A 19210-nucleotide genomic window follows, 5' to 3' on the forward strand; every position below is an offset into this window, starting at 1 on the left:
TGGGGCTTTGAGATCTTCTTGAGCCATATTTGGTCTGTTCGTGCCCGTTAAGTACGAGGAGCGGAGCCTTGGACTCCCAGGTCGCTGGGTTGTGAGCAGTATGTGGGGGCGTGGTCAGAGCGGGGAAATGGTGACCCCCTCTGCTGTTTTTCGCAGCTGGGAGAGGAGCAGAGCCTTAGGTGGTTCACCAGGGCAGGGCTACTCAGGTCGCTGGGTTATGACGCTGTATGTGGAGGCGGGAGTCAGAGTGGGGAAATGGCGGTGCCCTCCGCTGCTGCTTGCCGCTGGGGCCTGCTGGCTCCCATCCAATCGCCCACTCCCTCGCTTGTCTGTCCACGCACACGAATGGGAGACCACAGTCAACCCGCAGCCCTGCTCCCTCGCTGTTTCCCCGCGGTCACTTGCTGAGTTGCCCACCAGGTCCAACCCTGCTCGTGGATTCCGCACGCCTGAGTCCATCTGACCGAGTTTTTCTGTGTAACCCCGCTCCGCCAGCTGCTGGTTTCGCCCCTTACGCGTCAGGCTGAAGAATTTGTTGTTAACAGACTTCTGAAAAGTTCAATTTTCCGTGTTCTGGCTGTGTTTTCTATTGCTAGTATTTAGTTGTCTCTAAACTTGGTTGTGTGAGAAAGCACGGCATCTCCACCTATGCCTCCATCTTGGCGGAAGTCCGTGATTCTCTAATTTATCTTTTTTTAAAGGGAAGGAAAACATACCAGTGATTACATATACCACCAAAACAGACACATCAGACGATCCCGAATGCAAGACACCTACAACATGATTACACCTATTTGTGATTTAGCTTCTCTATTTCTCATGTCATCCTAAAAAGTTAATTTGAAATAAAGGCATTCTGAGTTAAAATCCAGCCCTTGTGGTAGCAGACATCACAATCTCTGAACAAGGGAGCAGCTGATTTACACACTGAGCGTCTAAGCAGAAGCACCAGAGCCTTACGAGAGCACACATCGTAGTTGTCTTCCCTGTCCCAGGCATGCCCACGATGAGTGTGTAGTCTCTTGAAAGAAGCACCTTTTTCATTGCTTGCCTCTGAGGCTTATTCAAACCTATATTTAAATTTAAAAATAACAGAAAAAAAGTGCGTTGAATTTCAATGAGCAAATTAATTATTTTATAAGAAAAGCAGCTGTCATTCAAATTTCTTCAATCTATCTTTGCAAAGTGAGAAAATACGGTGATGTTAAAAAAATATGGAAACTACTTCCAAAGAGGCTATCTAAAAACTGTAACTGCACAAAAATTAATAAAACACAAAACTATAATGTAGATTCAACTATAAACAGAACCAAAAAAATTAATGGAAGCAGACAGGCTGGTGGCATACCTTTCAGAATAGAGGCAACTGTATCCTTTGCATCATGTGGAAGAACAGAACTGAGATAGGATATAAACTGAGGTTCGCGCAAGTCAATGATTAACTCCCGAAGTTTTCGGCTACAAAGAAAAAAATGCTTTTAGTAATATTTCTTAGGAAAGTGGGATAAAATTAAAATTCATTCACTGTTACAAACCTGGTATCAGTATTTTTCATCAATTTAGAAAGATTTCCTAATGGGGTATCTATATCACAATTTTTTTCTTCCTGGTCCAGTCTGAACAAAGTTGATTCTGGGAGTACTGACAAGTTCCTAAAACAGGAAAACAGATGTACATGAATGTTTTCCACTTAACATAGTCAGTTGATCTATACAAGAAATAAGCTGCTGTCTGCTAAAAGAGTAAGTGAGCTAGGGTAGCTATTAAAATGGCTACCAGCCCGTAATTCATACTTGGCAATCAAACACAGCACAAAGTCCTGGATTGGTGGAAAAGAGAAAAGGGGAGAGCACAAGGCACCAAGGTCAAAACAGCTAATAATCAGGAACCTATAAAAATTGCCAACAATTCACTTGACCTTGCAATCCAAGGCTCACAACCCTAGAAGGATCCTGAGCACATGACTCTCCCTCCACAAGCCTGGAGTACAGGATTCTTTCCTGACACCTTCTCTCACTGCTCCAGCAGCTCATCAAACCCTGGTGTCCCGGATGGTCCCCTCCCTGGCCCACTCCACTGCTCTTTCTTGTCATTGTCCCTTAGGTCCCATGCCATCACATGGCTCTAAATCTCAAGTCTGCATCTTTACACCTGACCTCACATTCCTCTCCCACCTGGTTCCTCACCCAAGCTTTAGGTCAGAATATCCAGTAGACAGCAAGGTCTTTCCACCTGGTTAAAACCTTGGCTAAGAAAGCTCAGTATATCCAGAACTGCACAATGCTTCGCTCCTGCCGAACATGATCCTCCTTCTATGGTCCTGACCTCAGTTAACAGCACTTGTATCTACGCTGCTGCCTTGATCCTTCCCTCTTCTCACCCCTTCTCAACCTGCGTACCCAATGAGCATTCCAATGCCAGCCGGCTTCACTTTCTAAGTACTTGTCAAAAAGTCACTCCATCCTCTCTGCCGAACCCACCCTGTCCTCATTCACCTCTAGCCTGGGCCTCTATCGGTTTTCTGGTTTCTCTGCTTTTAGTTTTGCCTTCATCAATTAATGCTACTCTCCACAGTGTATCCACAGAAAAAAAGCAAGTATAATTATCAGTCTTCTGTTTGAAACTCTTCAGCACAGCTGAATAAAGTCAAAACTTCTTAACATATAAGACCACCTTCAATCTGACCTCTCCCAATCATTCCCTTATCTTTCACATTCCAGAAAAAAATTACCTGCACTTTCCTGGATGCTCCACTTCATACTACATGACACCATCATGCCTTTACATACTATGTCCCCTCTGTCTGGAGTGCTCTGCTCACATTGTTTCACCAGGCTCACTGACTGAGTTTCACAATGACCTCTTTCTCCCTCTTTTTATTTTTTGTTTTGTTTTTTTTTACTGAGTTCACTAGGGTGACATTGGTTAATAAAAGTACACAGGATTCAGGTGTACAGTTCTACCACACATCATCTGTATATTGCACTGTATGTTCACCACTCCAAGGCAAGTTTCCAACACCATTCACCCCCGCTTTACCACTCTCTTTTAACTCCCTTGCCTCACTCCCCCTCTAGTATTTGACCTCTTTCGAAAAACCTTCCCTGAGCCTCCTAAAATTGGGTTGAATGCCTCTCCTTGGTGTTTCCAGCAATGTAAACACTTGTCATATTAGACTGAACATACATTTATATATTTGCCTACCCACAACGACTATAATTTTTTAGGGCTTGCAAAGCACCTAACACACGGCAGTCACTAAATAAATACTAGAAGAGACTACAGAGAATCTTAATAGACAACACAAATACTGTGGATCATACTCCCACAGCACAAAACCCAGGCCAGCATTGGTTACAGCCTAACTGGGATGACTGGGAGAGAACGGCCTGGACATCTCCACAGCAGGTGCCCAGAAGTCACCGCACCCCGGTCACTGATCTCCACCCACTAAGAAATGGTGACGCGTGCTGCACGTCAGAGCATGGATGTGCAGCACAGGAAGTGGGGGATATGGCTATTGATGAACACGGGCCACAAAATTTTATAGCAACTTTTCTATTATTTACTTAATATTTTTCTTTAAATCAACCTGCATTGTTTCAACTGAGATAAATGTCACAACTATCAATGGGAAAAAATCATTTTTTAAAAGGGAGGGAATGAACTGGTGAGTGACCAGAGTGCTAAGAAGGAGAAATAAGTCTATGTTGAACACAGGCTGTCTGTCCTGCCCACAGCACCCGTGGCAAGAGAAGTAGAAAGGGCTCTGTCCACGTCAGCACTATGGGATGTGACGCACTGAACAAAACATTAGCAGTTTGGAGGTTCCTCAACATGTCACACATAAAATTAGTACATGACCCAGCAATTCCACTGGGAAATAAGAATACGTTCACATAAAAATTTATATGTGAATATTTATAGCAACACTAGTCATAGCACCCAAAAAGTGAAAATAACTCTAATGTCTATGAGCTGGTGAAGAGATGAATAAAATGTGGCCTATCTATGTAACAGAATATTTTTCAGCCATAAAAAGAAATGGAATACTTAAAAAAAAGGGAAAAAACGAGGTACTGATAAATGCTGACATGCACGTGAACCTCATAAGCAAGAGTCAGACAAAAAGTATCACATATTACACAGTTCTACTTATATGAAATATCCAAAAGAGATACATCCATAGACACAGACAGCAGATTACTTGTTGCCGGGGGCTGGAGGGAGGGGAAGAGTGAAAATCAATCGCTTCCCCGGGCCAGTGTAGTTCAATTGGTCGGAGTGTCACCCTGTAAACTGAAAGGCTGTGGGGTTTGATTGCTGGTAGGGCACACACCTGGGCTGCAGGTTTAATCCCTCCATCTGGGTACATTCAGGAGACAGCCAATAGATGTTTCTCTCTCATATCAGTGTCTGTCTGTCTGTCCCCTGAGCCTCACCTCTCTAAAAGCAATGAAATATGTCCTCTGGTAAGGATTAAAAAAGTTAAATTAAATTAAAAAAAAAAAAGAAATTGATGGCTTAATGGGTACATTTACTTTCAGGGTATAAAAAACATCTTGTAACTGGAGAGAGGTGACAGTTGCACAATACTGTTAAATGCCACTGGACTGTGTATTTAAAATGATTAATGGCCCTGACCAGGTGGCTTAGCTGGTTAGAACCTAACCCTGTGCACCAAAGGGTTGGGGGTTCGATTCCCAGCCAGGGCACATACCTAAGTTGCAGGTTCAATCCCCAGTTGGGGCATGAAGGGGTAGCTAATAGATGTTTCTCTCTCTACCTCCTTTCTCCTCTTTCTTGAAATCAAAAAACATATCCTTGGGTGAAGATTAAAAAAAAAAAACTGTTAAAATAATTAATGGTCAATTTTATGTTATGTGAATTTTTACCTCAATTAATGTAAGTAAATCACATGACTATACCAATAGATACAGAAGAAAGCATTAAACAAAATCCAACACTCATTTGTGATTAAAAAAAAAAAAAACCCTCTCAGTAAACTCAAGATAGAAACTTCAACTTTATAAAGAATATCTATCAAAACCCTACAGTTAACATCATACTTAATGGTGAGAAAGAATAGGCTAAAAAAAACCAAACGAACAAAACAGTCCGCTAAGTGAAAAAAGCCAGTCACAAGAGACCACATATTGTGCCCTGGCTGGTGTGGCTCAGTGTACTGAGTGCTGGCCTACAAAGCAAAGGGTCATTGGTTCAATTCCCAGTCAGGGCACAAGCCTGGGTTACAGCCAGGTCCCCAGCAGGGGGCATGAGAGGCAACCACACACTGATGTTTCTCTCCCTCTCTTTCTCCTTCCCTTCCCCTCTCTCTAAAAATAAATAAAATCTTTTTTAAAAAGACCACATATTTATATATTTTCATTTATACAAAATGTTCAGAACAAGTAAATCTATAAAGACAAAAAAAAACTGGTGGTTGACTAGGGCTGAAGAGTGACTGCTAAAGGGTATAGGGCTTCTTTGTAGAGTGATGAAAATGTTCTAAAATCAATTTTGGTGATGGGCATAACTCTGTGAATATACTAAAAAGCATTGCATTGTATGCTTTAAACGGATGAAGTGTACGGTATGTGAATTATACTTCAATAAGGCTCTTACCCCTCCCCGCAAAAAGGGAACATGTCATTACCTGTCTAATAAACAGGTTACTGTTGTCCTGCTAATCTCTTTCACATATCCCCTAGACAAAGCAAATAGTGTTCTCTCTTCTCCACTTAAAATAATTCTGTCCCCTGCCATTAGATTTGTGATGGGCATGGCACCATTTTTACGCTGGAAATTATGTAAATATTGTCCATCACCAACTGTCTTTACATGTTCTGTTCTAATCAGGTTTCCAATGCAGTTGCCGCTCTGCTCCCTATAAAATAAAAAGATAGAGAAAGCTTCCATTTACATCACATACATAAATACTGTATTTTCAGTTTTCCACAATTTCCTTCTTCATTGGACCCCTAGCAACTCTAATGCTAACACTGAGTCTATTGTTTTTACATATTCCACGCTCCACACTGAAACTTTAGAAATGCTAAGGGAACATTCTCTCTGTTAGCTTTAAAATGCGTAATCTCCCATCCACAGGCCTCCACGTGCCTGGAGGGAGCACCTCCCTGCTGATCACAGGCTGGGATCTCTGAGCAGCATGTGGGTAAGAATGTTGATCCCTGAAGGACACCCCCACCTCCTGGGTGTACCGTAACATTTAGGAAGACAAACTGTAATGATCCCTTCCTAAATCTGATGTGAAGAAAATACTCAGCTATTAATTCAGTGTTTACACAGAGATTTATAATTACTGTTATTACAACAACAGCAAGCAAACTGATAATTCCACTCCTTCTAGGAAATAAGCATTAGACATTTATTGTTTCTCAGGCACTACTACTATTAAACACTATACACTTCAGAATCTTGTTGGCATGTACACTTGGCAATTCACTGTACTTACGTAGTCTGTGGATAGCTAAACTTTCTCCATTGTAATGTTTCCTGTTTTGAAGTTTAGTATTAAGCAAATAATGGTCTAATTATTTCTAAAGACACATTATTATCGGTATTCATTATGGAGAGTAACTAATGTATTAAAAGCAACTAAACAGAGAAAAATACTATGCAAAGAGATACAAAACAGCAACTTTACAAGTAACTTTTAAAACAAGGATCTCACAAAATATAAGGTTGGTCAACTTTAGAAATTTTAAATCTGTATCAAATAAATTATTTATTTAAGTTTATTTAAATACATTAAAAATGTTAGCAACATTATTGTATACCATATTAAGCATGCTTCTTGAAAGGACTGTGCTTTTTTTCCCTCATATGCCTATGAGGTAATAACATAGTAGGACTCCTCTAAATACAGGATGGAGCAAAAGTAGGTTTGCCGTCGTGAATACACAAAACACAGTATTTATTCTTGTATTATCATTTATTGTATTATTTTCCATATGAAAAACTGTAAACCTACTTTTGCCCCATCCTGTATTTTGTAATAAATAAATGAAGACTATAAAACAAAACAAAAAAATACTAAAACTATAAACTTTTGCCCTGGCTGGTATGGCTAAGTGAATTGCACACCAGCCTACAAGCCAAAAGGTTGCTGGTTCAATTCCCGGTCTGGGCACATGCCTGGGTTGCGGGCCAGGTCCCCAGTGCAGGGGTGCACAAGAGGCAACCACATCGATGTTTCCCTCCTTCTCTTCCTCCTACCCTTCCACTCTCTTTAAAATTAAATAAAGCCTTTAAAAAAAAAGGATTTCCAGAGGCAGATGTATCCTACTGAAAGTAGCTAACAGTGGTATTCTACTTAGAAACAATTCACTGAGAGCCATCTGGAGTTAGCATGAATACATGAAATTGCATGTCTTTAACATGCGACATAATCTATTTGTCATGAATTTCGAATGACATCCTAGTAGCTCATCCTACTAGCTCTCTATTTGTCATGAATTTCGAATGACATCCTACTAAATGAAGTTTTACTACATTATATGTACCACTTACATTTCCGAAGAAGGCATCAACCATATATTTTGGTGATTCTTTTTATTATCCTTTGACTGTGACTCCAGAGTTAACATCAGACACCAAAGGCTGAAATACTCTAAGTGGGTAAGCTTCAGATGCTGGGTTTCTTCTTTTATTTTGGGCAGCATGCCAACGGGGACTAAACTGTCATCCGTCTGTTGTTCCACTGCTCTAAAAATAAAGCTCCAAGTCAGAGATGTGTATAAAATATTTTGCTGGCTGGCTATAAAATGAGGTATTTCTAAAATAAATACAGCCCTGACTGGTGTGACTCATTTGGTTGTGTGCCATCCCGCAAACCAAAAGGCTGAGCGTTCCATTCCTGGTCAGAGCACATGCCTGGCTTGCAGGCTCAGTCCTGCGTTGGGGCAAGTATGAGAGGCAACGGGTCAAAGTTTCTCTCACACATGAATGTTTCTCCCCTCTCTTTCTCCCTCCCATCCCCTCTCACTAAAAGTAAATAAATAAAATCTTTAAAGTAAATAAATAGTAAAATAACGTAAGTATACATATATGATGATCATCTTAACTTGTCATTACAGCCCCTAATTTTTTTAAAGAAAAAAAATAATTAAAAAATTTTTTATTTATTTATTTTTAGACAGAAGGGAAGGGAAGGAGAAAGAGAGGGACAGAAACATCAATGTGTGGTTGCCTCTCACGCACCTCCCCACTGGGGACCTGGCCTGCAACCCAGGCATGTGCCCTGAATGGAATCGAACCAGCAATCCTTTGGTTCACAGGCCAGGGCCCTAATTTTTTTTTAAAGTCATTTCAGCCCTTGGCTGGTGTGGCTCAGTGTATTGAGAGACATACTGCAGACTGAGAGGTCACTGGTTTGATTCCCGTTCACATCACACGCCTGGGTTGTGGTCTGGGTCCTCTCCATGGGCGGCACGCGAGAGGCAGCCACGCGTTAACATTTCTCTCCCTCTCTTTTCCCCTCCCTTCCCCTTTCTAAAAATAAATAAATAAAATCTAGCAAAAAAAGTCATTTCAGTATTTTAAAAGCCAAGTAGCTTTTTACAAAACAAAATACTTAAGACACTCAATATCATGTTGTTTGCCTTCAATGGCTACGTCCCCGACAATTACTTAAATTTGATATACTCTGGTATTTACACCTATAGGTAACAAGTTTTGGCTTTTTCTACAACGGCATTTCTCAAAATCACAATATTCCTACATCAGCTCTGTGCCATAGGACAGTCCACATAAAAAGTAGGAGAAGCATCTAGAGTCAGTTTTGCTTAATGCTAATTCTAAAATTTTATACAGAAACAAGTATGTCATAGGAAAGACTACAAAACATTCGGAATAAAACCTAAGATTTCAAAACAATGTGCTCATACTATAGGCCCAGACTTCCCAGGGAAGAGATCTGCTGTTAGGAGATCTTTTGATACAATAGTTTTTAAAGTCCTTTCTGTGAATTTTCAGACTGAATTAGAATTTTGGTTCTTATTATCTTCTTTCCTAGTCTGTATTTACATCTAACTACTTTTTTGTGTCCTTCAAAACTTTCATTGGCCTACAAAGGCATATATAAGACAGCTACAATTTCCCATGTGTAATACAATAGGCACATGTAAACAAGACAAGTCCATCAGATCATACTAAACTGTGTGTCTGGAAGAAACAATTGCCCTGTTTTTAACTGCAAAACGCCTGAAAATAAAATAGTAGTTAAGAAGTAAAAGATTTCTTGAAAAAGCCATTTACAGCCCTGGCTGGTGTAGCTCAGTGTATTGAGCTCAGGCCTGCGAACCAAAGGGTCACCAGTTGGATTCCCAGTGGGGCACATGCCTGGGTTGTGGGCCAGGTTTCCACTAGGGGGCAACCACACACTGATGTTTCTCTCCCTCTTTCTCTCTCCCCCTTCTCTCTAAAAGTAAATAAATAAAATCTTTAAAATAAAAGCCATTTACATTGTATTCACAATGCCTACTCTACATATTACATTTTTCCTAACCAGTTTAAAACACATTCTATTATTCTCCAAGGAAACAGGCTTGTTATAAATTATGAACTGTGCTTTTTTCCTGCAGAAATACACATGGGAAAAAAAAATGACTGAATAATATAATCAATGCCACACCAGACGACAATGGTAAATCATTCTGAGTTGAGTGCATACCTAACTGAAATTAGTATTTTTGGAAGATAGTGTTTACCTGCTATAAAGAGCACAGTTGCCCGCTTGTGAACAATATTTACAGGTTTGCTGTTCCTCAATTATTTGTGGCAAAGGAGCAAGCTTTGTCTTCTCGTTTCCAGTAGCAGATTTGCTAATACGGTGAAATAAAGAGAATGCCATCTGGTTTCTTAGTCTTAATAATTCTATGGGGGAAAAAATGGGTGTTTTTTAAAAATTAAGTGAAGTTTATTATATAATATAGCTTTCCCACTGCATAAGCAAAACTTTCAGATTTAAAAACATTTTAAAAAGTATAGAACTACATTGATATTTCCTACTATACTAGAATAAACACTGTTAACATTTTGGTATAATTTCTCCAATTTTTGTTCACTTGATAAATTCTTTCAACAATCATGTATCTCATATCTAGTATCCATTGTGAAGTTGGTGTTTTATCAACTGAGTGCTAAGGATAAATACAGCTATTAGAGTACAGGATAGGATGTTTAAAATAGTTTTATATAACAAAATTTTAAAAGATTAATGTTTTCAACTGTACTACATATTGTTAAAGTTCTTTTTAAAAAATACAACTACAAATTACAACCTGTTTTTAGGCCTAACAAGTACAGTGAACTACTGTCAGGTGTAAATATAGGCACATCTTGTTTCACTGCACTTCACAGATGTTGTGTTTTTTTGCAAAGTGAAAGACCCTCCACCAGCAAAAGGATGACGACTTGCATGATGTCTAGCCTTTTTAGTAATAAAGTATTTTTAAATTAAAGTATATATTACTTTATTAGAAATAATGCTATTGCACACTTATTAGACTACAGGATAATGTAAACATAATCTTTACATGCACTAAGAAACCAAAAAATGTATGTGGCTCGCTTTATTGCGGTATTCACTTTATTGCAGTGGTCTGGAACCAAACCTGCAATACCTCCGAGCTGACGAGAAAAACAAACCAACAAAATCCAAAGAAGTAAAACTGGAGAAAACAGCTCAACCTCTTTTGTCAAGGTGGTTGGCAGGCACAGCGTACATCTGGCCCGTCTTCAGGTAGAGGAGCAGGCCGGCCTCCGGATCAGACCTTCTCTCTTGACTTAGCAGTGTATACAGAACAAGCTGTGAAAACATTGTACATTCCGTCAAATAAAACTTTAAATGTCTGCTTCTCCATACAATTTTTGCAGTCAATACATACTGTAATTTTAAAATCAAAGGTAAATTAAGCTATACCCATTTTGATAATAACATGAGCCAAATTAGCAAAGGTAACACTACAAACTCAATGTCAAACATTCCATTTCCACAAAAAATTTTTTGCTTCTCAGTTTTACATAGACAAAAAAGGAATATTTCAATTTTTTCTTAGTAAATATTTAGGTTTCCAATAAATTAAAGAGAGAAATTAAACTATGTTTTACATTTTGAAGTTAACAGTTTTTAGACATTATTTTTCCTGTTTAAAATAAGTTAACTATTCACTAAAATACATATATTTACATGATAGTACCATGACAACTAAATCAGACTAACTCTATAGAGTTTATTTTTTTCCAGATCTGAGCATCAGTAACTACATTAGGTTTATGAGGTGCTGTTCAGCGAAACCATCTAAGTCAAATTACAAATAGCTCCTTTAGTCCATGAAAACACCTTAGCAGCAAGGCCAAGTCATTTGCTTAGTCATATGCAACCTAACAACAAGCTGATGCAATCTCCAATGTTAAACTATATGATTTATGAAGGCCCAGTCTTTAGATAATAAAATTCCGAAAAACAAGATCAGTAATTATAATTAACATACCTTAGGATAATGTCAAACTACAATTGTATTCTGGTTTTCCAAGCTATATTTAAAATATAATGATTAATTTATAGAAGGCCAAAAGTATTATTTCCAGCATAAATATTAATCATATACACAAATTCATCATTAAGTGCACAAGTTCACAAAAAACAAAAATTTGATTTTTGGTTTTTGCTCTACCAAAAATAGTGTTTGTGCAATTACTTAGCAAGTGTAATGGAAATAAAGGAGAAATCTCAATATATAAATTTTGCAAAGAAAGTACAATCCCAGATACCTCAATGTTCAAGGACATTTATAGAAATACTTATGGTACTCTCAAATGTTTACAAAATAAAATGTAGAAACATTCCATCTTAGTAAATAATCATACGAAAGTTTGATATTTTAGCTTGATATCCTAAATTCATCCTTAAGTATAAGATTCTTAGGAAAGGCTACTGCTTCAACATTTGAACCTATGAAGCATCTGGGAGGGCTCTTACAAGTACCCTACTGTGTTCCCTGATACAGTATAAATACCAAATAAACTTTTTAAAATTAAAGTCATAAATGACAGGGTAGACCCTTGGAGCTATGGACCTAGTGCAAAGGTGGCAAACATCAGGCCCGCGGGCCAAGTCTGGCCCTCCACCTTGTTTTATACAGCCCAGCACCTTGTTTCTATGGCAGTGCCAAGCTCTCGCGTAACTGTGACGCAGTAGCTACATTTATACAGTCCTAAAGTTACATTCAGCCCTGTGAAGGAAACCAAGAGTCTGATGTGGCCCCACCTAGATGAAAATGAGTTTGACACCCCTGACCTAAGGAGTCGTCCAAAATTAATGGGCCCACCATGTTAGGTTTTTCCCTCAGTGGGAACTGTGGCAGAAGGAAGAAGTACATAGGACTCTGCTCCTGGGACTTACTAGTAGGGGAAAATATTGGAAATGATAGTCCCTGAATATTAGGATAAAAGAGAGTTGAGTTGAAATTCTATAATAGTACTATAATTCAACTATATTACAAGTTAAATTAGTTTTTATGAGCTGGTTTAGGGACCACAGCTCCATATATTTTTCCTTTAAAAATGTATTTCAAATATAATCACCAACTTAGAAATAAACTTTTGGAATATAATCTAGTATAAATAAAGACCTCCTCCAATTGAAATTAGTTTATAACATAAGCTTTTTCTGTATTACCAAAGTGAAAATTCCAATCTTCTAAGAGAAGAAATCTGTCTTTCCTCATCTCCATTATCTATATAACTCAATTACTGTAACTATTTTTTAAATGTTTCCTCCCTTTTTTACACAGTGAATATGTAATACAAACTCCAATGTTTTTGTATGATCCTGGATCTACTCAAATTTTTTATGATAAAAAACACTATTTTTTATACTGCTTTATTCTTTTTTTTAGATGTTTATTTATTTATTTTCAGAGAGAAGGGAAGGGAGGGAGAAAGGGACAGAAACATTGATTAGTTGTCTCATATGCCCTCAACTGGGAACCTGACCCACAAGCCAGGCATGTGCCCTGACTAGGAATCGACTCGGCGACCTTTTGATTTACAGGCTAGTACTCATTCCACTGAGCCACACCAGCCAGGGCACTATTTTATTCTTAAAAGTTCTTCTTGCAGCTTCTCTACTCGCAAAGATAAAAATTCCAACTGAATAAAGTTAAACACAGTAATGTTCTCTGCTTGAAGGTCCTATAAATTAGAGCAGCAATTTTAGAAGAAAGGTCTTTAGAACTATACCACCACCTCAGACAGTGAAATGCTTCTATATTTCTCTCCCTTTTAGCAATCAAGTGATTTCAATCAAACTTGTCCTTTAAAAAAAGTTAAGAATGTGCAGTCTCACGTACACAGAAAACATTTTTTTCAAATTTTTGGCATGATCTTCCTTTCCTAAGAGGGCTTTAAGTTAGCTAAGTCTTTAGTTCATAATTTCATCCATTTCTGTATTATCAAAGTAAAAAATTCATGTTTACTAAAAATGGAAAACCTATTTTTCCCCACTACCTCGAAAATCTGTAAAATCTAGCAATAAGTGAAAAATAACAAGATTACCTTACTTTTTCATTCCCAAATACATACAAAAGCTTTTGTGAGACCTTTTGGTGTTTGGTATATAATTAGGAATGGCAGGAAAGATTTAATGAGAGGAAGTCTCTTTAAAGACAACAGTATGGTGGTTACCACTGGGAGGAAGTGGGATGAGGGGAGGATGAAGAGGGTAAAGGGAGTCAAATGCCTGGTGAGGAAGGCAGACTAGACTTTGGGTAAGTACTCAATGCAATACACAGATGATGTATTACAGAATTGTATAGCTGAAACTCATATAATGTTATTAACCAATGTTACTCCCATAAACTGAATTTTTAAAAAAAAGAAAGCTCAAAAAACAAAAAATTAAAAAAAAAAAGAAAGAAAGAAAGCTCGCCTTGACCAGTGTGACTCAGTTTATTGGATGTCCCACAAAGCAAAATGTCACTGGTTCAATTCCTGGTCAAGGCACATGCCTAGGTTGCTGGTTTGGTCCCCAGTTGAGGGGTATATGAGAGGCAACCAATCAATGTTTCTCCCTCACACTGATGTTTCTTTCCTTCTTTCTTCCTCCCTTTCCTTCTCTCTAAAAAGTAATTCTCTTTTAAAAAGAGAGAAAGCCTCTCTGCCTCTTTAATTCCCGATTACACAATTATTTTGAATCTGAACTTTATTTTATATGAAATCTGCTGAAAATAAGTGAAATTCCAAAGGCAAAAGGACTTTTAAGTAACATTACAAAATGTTGTTGTTACTCCCTTAATACATATTATACCATAAAAGTATAAAAATATTACTCTTTTAGTTTCATCTTTGCCTATTTAAAAGTGCCTAGGACAAACTACAAATTGCCAATGTGGAGATGGGCAGAGGGAATGAAAATAATTAGAAAACAAAATGTTAATTACTTTGTCATTATAATTAATATAAATTTCAGAAAATATTGAAGGACAATAGAAGATTGGTATGTATACTAAAGAGAAGAAAAGATGGTTTTAGAAACTTGACTTTAACATAATAGTAAAATACAGTTCTATATTTAATTTTAGATAAAAATCAACATAATCAAATTAATGGTAGGGGATAGTGAGTTTACACTGTTTCCTAAAGATTGTCCTGTGTAGATGTCACTGAAAACAATAGCTCCATGGTGAATTAGGTTTAGTAAACAATGGGTTAAACATTGCCAAAAGAAATCATATTACTTTAAGACTTCTTAGAAACCTTACTAGGCTAATGCGCATCATTGTATCTACAAATACATTTGGTTTCCAAGGAATTCTTTTCTTTTAAAAAAAGTATCTGTTTAGACTGACAGGTCGGCAACATAAAGTTGGCAGTATTGTCTCACAAGTTCACCTGTTACATTCTTTGCCGCAGATCCACTATAGCCACACATACATTTACAAAACAATCTGAGTATTCTGGATGTATCACAAATTGAAAAGCACTACATGAAACTCAAACATTACTAGAATTGAACTGAAATACATAAAGCAAACTACATTTTAAAATCTATTAAACTCTCCATCTTGTTAAGATTTACATACCTGACTACGGTGTTCAATAGAATTTGATTCTTTGCCAGTTTTAAGTTCCAGTGGCATTATTATATCTTTCACTTTACATCCTCGATGTATTTTCACACCAACTGTAACATCTATTTTGCCCTTTAACCCAAACCTAGGGGACCAAATGCTTTCTTCAATATCCAGTGATTTTATGACTTCAATATTACATGTTGCATTGCTGTTACTACCATCACTTGGCCTAAAAAACAAAACACAGAAACAATCAGAACACTTAGCTAACTTCTCATCCACTATTATTGACTTTCCATTGCACACAGAGAATGTGGGGATGGAAGAGAGTCTATATACCGTCCCAGCAGTGATTCGCCAAGTGTGCAGCATCATAAAAACCAAGCTTTAAAAGGTGTAAGAATTCTGGCTGTTACATGATCTAGTTGACGTGATTTCATGTTGTTTAAATAAGAGATATTTCTTAACAAATAAGAATATTTTCGAAGAAAAGAGAATGTTATCTTCAGTAATTTTTTTAAAACTGTTTCAGGAAACTTCAAATAAAATCTCTAGGCTTATACTTCTGCAGTCTTTCAAAAAGACAACAGAGAAATTCAGGGAAGCCACGACTTACCCAAAATTTCTTAAATATGAACATTTCTCTTACCAAATGTTACCTGATCTTGGTATGTATTCCAATATGCTTATGTAAAAAAATTTTACTATTTATAAAATATCACATGTATACTTAATAGAACAGAGGTAATAAAAATTTTAACAATACTTTTTCTAGAATTAATGTGATTTTAGACCTAGATCTGTGGAACAAATGATGGTATTTCAATTTAACTACTTTGATTTTCATCAACAAAATCTCCCTGAAAGGGGCGCCGCCTCTGCTCCTTTTACTTCGCCCTGCCTGGCCCCCAGTGCTTGATAGGTTAGCCAATGATGGGTAAGATTCCCAAAGGGGGAACATGGCCTAAGACAGGCACAATCACAGGGAGCTCCCAAGAAGGATTTAGGGGGCTACAGGAAAAAAGGGTGATGGACCCTCACCCCTCAGCTTTGACATAGCCTGAGTCCTCATCTGTCTGGGAGAAGTCTCCTAATCTCTTGGCTGCCTTACTTCCCCTACCTGACTTAAGCCTGAAACACTGCTGGTGGTGGGTGCAGCCATATGCTAGAAAGGGTGGGTTCCATAGGGCGATCAGGCCTAAGAAAGAATATGTAAAGTCCTGTGAAACCTGTTTTGTTTAGAATGCTCTCAATTAAACGATAAGGGTCCAAGAAGGAAGTGAGTTTGTTCCCCAAAGTTTTATGGCCCTTTAACTATCTGACCCTGACTCAAAATAAGCCCTCAGAGTTCTTCATATTTATCTATGGTTTGATCCTTACTGCCTGATAATGATTAATGAGCTTTACCTGAACTCTGTGCACAACTAACCCAAGAAAAGCCCATTGAGGAAAAGGCTCTTGGACCTTCTCCTTTGAGAGATGGGTCACCTTTCCTCCCCAAGCAGATCATGTCTTGGTAGACTTATTCTCATCCCTGGCAGACTGGGGGCTCTGCAGGCAAAACTCCTCCACAGCTGGGAAAATGTCCAAAGGAGTGTACCCTTCAGAAACACACCTAAGCTTGCATCACAAATAACTGAAACAAAGTCTTACACACAGATACAGAAACGAGATAGAACACCAAGCTGGGAATGAAGAGATTCCATATGCTAGACTCATCACCACCAGTGTTGTTGTTTTTTTTTAATTTTATTTACTTATTTTTAGAGAGAGGGAAAGGGAGAAAGAGAGGGAGAAAAACACCAATGCATGGTTGCTTCTCCCACATCCCATACTGGGGACCTGGCCTGCAACCCAGGCCTGTGCCCTGACTGGGAATTGAACCAGTGACCCTTTGGTTTGCAGGCCAGCACTCAATCCACTGAACCACACCAGCCAGGGCTCCACCAGTGCTTTTCATATAAAACCTGGAAAAGTCACACAACTCCCTAGACCTCAATTTCCCTGTTTGAAATCTAGAACTTAGTCTCAAAACTCCCTCTCAAGTCAAAGACTTTTCTGAATCCCACACTTCCTCTGGTTTCTCTGATACACTTCTTCCACACTACAATCCCTTGCTAGTCCACCCTAAGCCTCCTTTGATGGAGTCTATTCTCTCCCTGTTTTGGACCTCTCTGTTGCCGTTTGTGTCTCTCTTGGTAGTCCCTTCCACTCTCGGTTTTCAACTACCACTACTACACTGAGTTCTTGGAGAGCTTTAGTATCCATGTAACACCAATACCTAGAGCAATCCTGGGCACAGCTGTAGCATGTAATCATGTCCACTGAATGTATGAGTCTTTGAGAAAATGAGTTTTCACTGCAAAAACAAGTGAATATTAAGCCCCCAAAATGCATCTACAATGTTAAAACAATTGACTGTGAAAGAAAACCTAGTATCTAGAACAACCACGAAACTGAATATCCACCACAATTTAAAATCTCAAGCCAATTTAAATAACTCCAAAGAAATAAGAAAAGAAGGAGCCCAGCTAGTGCGGATCAGTGGACTGAGCACCGGCCTATGAACCAAAGAATCGCAGTTCCATTTCCAGTCACGGCACATGCCTGGGCTGCGGGCCGAGAGCAACCCACTGATGTTTCTCTCACATACTGATGTTTCTCCACTTCTCTTTCTTTTTTCCCTTCTACTCTCTCTAAAACTAAATAAGTAAATTCTTTTTTTTAATAAATAAATTCTTTAAAAAAATAAGAAGGAAAGGGAAGGAGGTAAAGAAGATAAATAAGGATAAAGAAATAATTAGGAACAATAGAAAACAAAATTAAGTTTGTCGTTTTAAATAGAGACCAGAATGGCAGAAACTACAAAACAAAGAACCAGGAAAAAAACTAACTAATGAGCACTTACAATTTATCGCAGTGAACTAATGCAACAGGACCCACCCTGTGTGCCAGACATAGCAATCTCTGCTCAAAAAAAAAAAAAAAACCAATGATAACAAAGCATTATGAATTTATAAAAAATAATACAGGAAAAATTAAACAACCTATTTAGTTTTTTAAAAAGGTACAGAGCTGGTGGTAAACTTAAGGTCACTAGAGAAATAAACAATATGAGAAACTTAATTCTAACAGCAAGTTGTCTTTTTTTTTTTTAACTTCTAAATATATATATTTTTAAACATCAATGTGTGGTTGCTTCTTGCATGCCCCCTACTGGGGGCCTGGCCCACAACCCAGGCATGTGCCCTGACTGGGAATCAAACCAGTGACCCTTTGGTTCGCAGGCCTGCACTCAATCCACTGAGCTACACTACCAGGGCTAAATATTTTTTAAATACATACATAAGTCCTGTTGGCAACTGATGATGGTGATGGTTGCACAATTCAATGAATATACTAGAAGTCACTGAATTGTACATAATATAGAAAAAAAAATAATAGTTAAAACTCTACTGGCAGATACGGGACATTTAAACATTGCTAGCAACCTTCTAAAATGATTTGAAAATTGTTGAAGAATTCCACCAATAAGTAAAAGGTAAAATTCCTAAAAATCTTTGATGAGTAGAACCTCCAGCTCTGAGATTTTAACACAGAGAAATAACTGTCCCCATCCCCACCCTCTGACTGGTGTATATGCACTCCTTCTCCTCTACTCAAGGACAAAGCTCTAACAAATCTCCCACCTCTTCTAACTATTCATTGTATCCTCTATGGAAATCTTCCCAATGGCATATAACTAAGTTATAGCTCCTGTCCTCGAAACAACGACAAAGCTCTCTTCCCCCAGACAGAAGCCTTTGGCAACCATTCCATTTCTACAAATCCTTTCAGAGACAAACTGCTCAGTATAGTTGTCTACATACCTTGTCTCCAAATCCTCTTCTACCATTTTCTTTTTTTTTTAAGATTTTTAAAATTTATTTTTAGAGAGAGGAAGAGAGGGAGAAAGAAAGAGATAAAAACATCAATGTGTGGTTGCCTCTCGAACACACCCTACTGGGGACTTGGACTGCAACCCAGGCCTGTGCCCTGACTGGGAAGCAAACTGACGGCCCTTTGGTTTGCAGGCCAGAGTTCAATCTACTGAGCCACACCAGCCAGGGCTA

At 38.2% G+C, this 19210-nt stretch overlaps 1 protein-coding gene across 4 annotated transcripts in view; it reads right to left on the reverse strand.

Annotated features, from left to right (window-relative positions):
- The window catches only part of DNA2 (DNA replication helicase/nuclease 2), a 53179-nt gene that overhangs the window by 17996 nt on the left and 15973 nt on the right, over positions 1-19210 (reverse strand). For all 4 annotated transcript variants that reach the window (XR_008391335.1, XM_037144413.2, XM_037144412.2 and 1 more), the window contains exons 6-13: positions 15108-15327; positions 10714-10831; positions 9732-9897; positions 7534-7728; positions 5657-5887; positions 1536-1652; positions 1349-1458; positions 961-1070 (exon numbers count right to left, since the gene is read on the reverse strand). Coding sequence is in view for 3 of the 4 variants with exons in the window: in XM_037144413.2 (XP_037000308.2) it covers positions 961-1070; positions 1349-1458; positions 1536-1652; positions 5657-5887; positions 7534-7728; positions 9732-9897; positions 10714-10831; positions 15108-15327 (1267 nt within the window). In the remaining variant the exon portion in view is untranslated. The remainder of the gene's footprint in view (positions 1-960; positions 1071-1348; positions 1459-1535; positions 1653-5656; positions 5888-7533; positions 7729-9731; positions 9898-10713; positions 10832-15107; positions 15328-19210) is intronic.

Source organism: Artibeus jamaicensis, unplaced genomic scaffold (genome assembly GCF_021234435.1).
Source record: "Artibeus jamaicensis isolate MK-2021 breed Jamaican fruit bat unplaced genomic scaffold, CSHL_Jam_final contig_332, whole genome shotgun sequence".
NCBI lineage: Eukaryota > Metazoa > Chordata > Mammalia > Chiroptera > Phyllostomidae > Artibeus > Artibeus jamaicensis.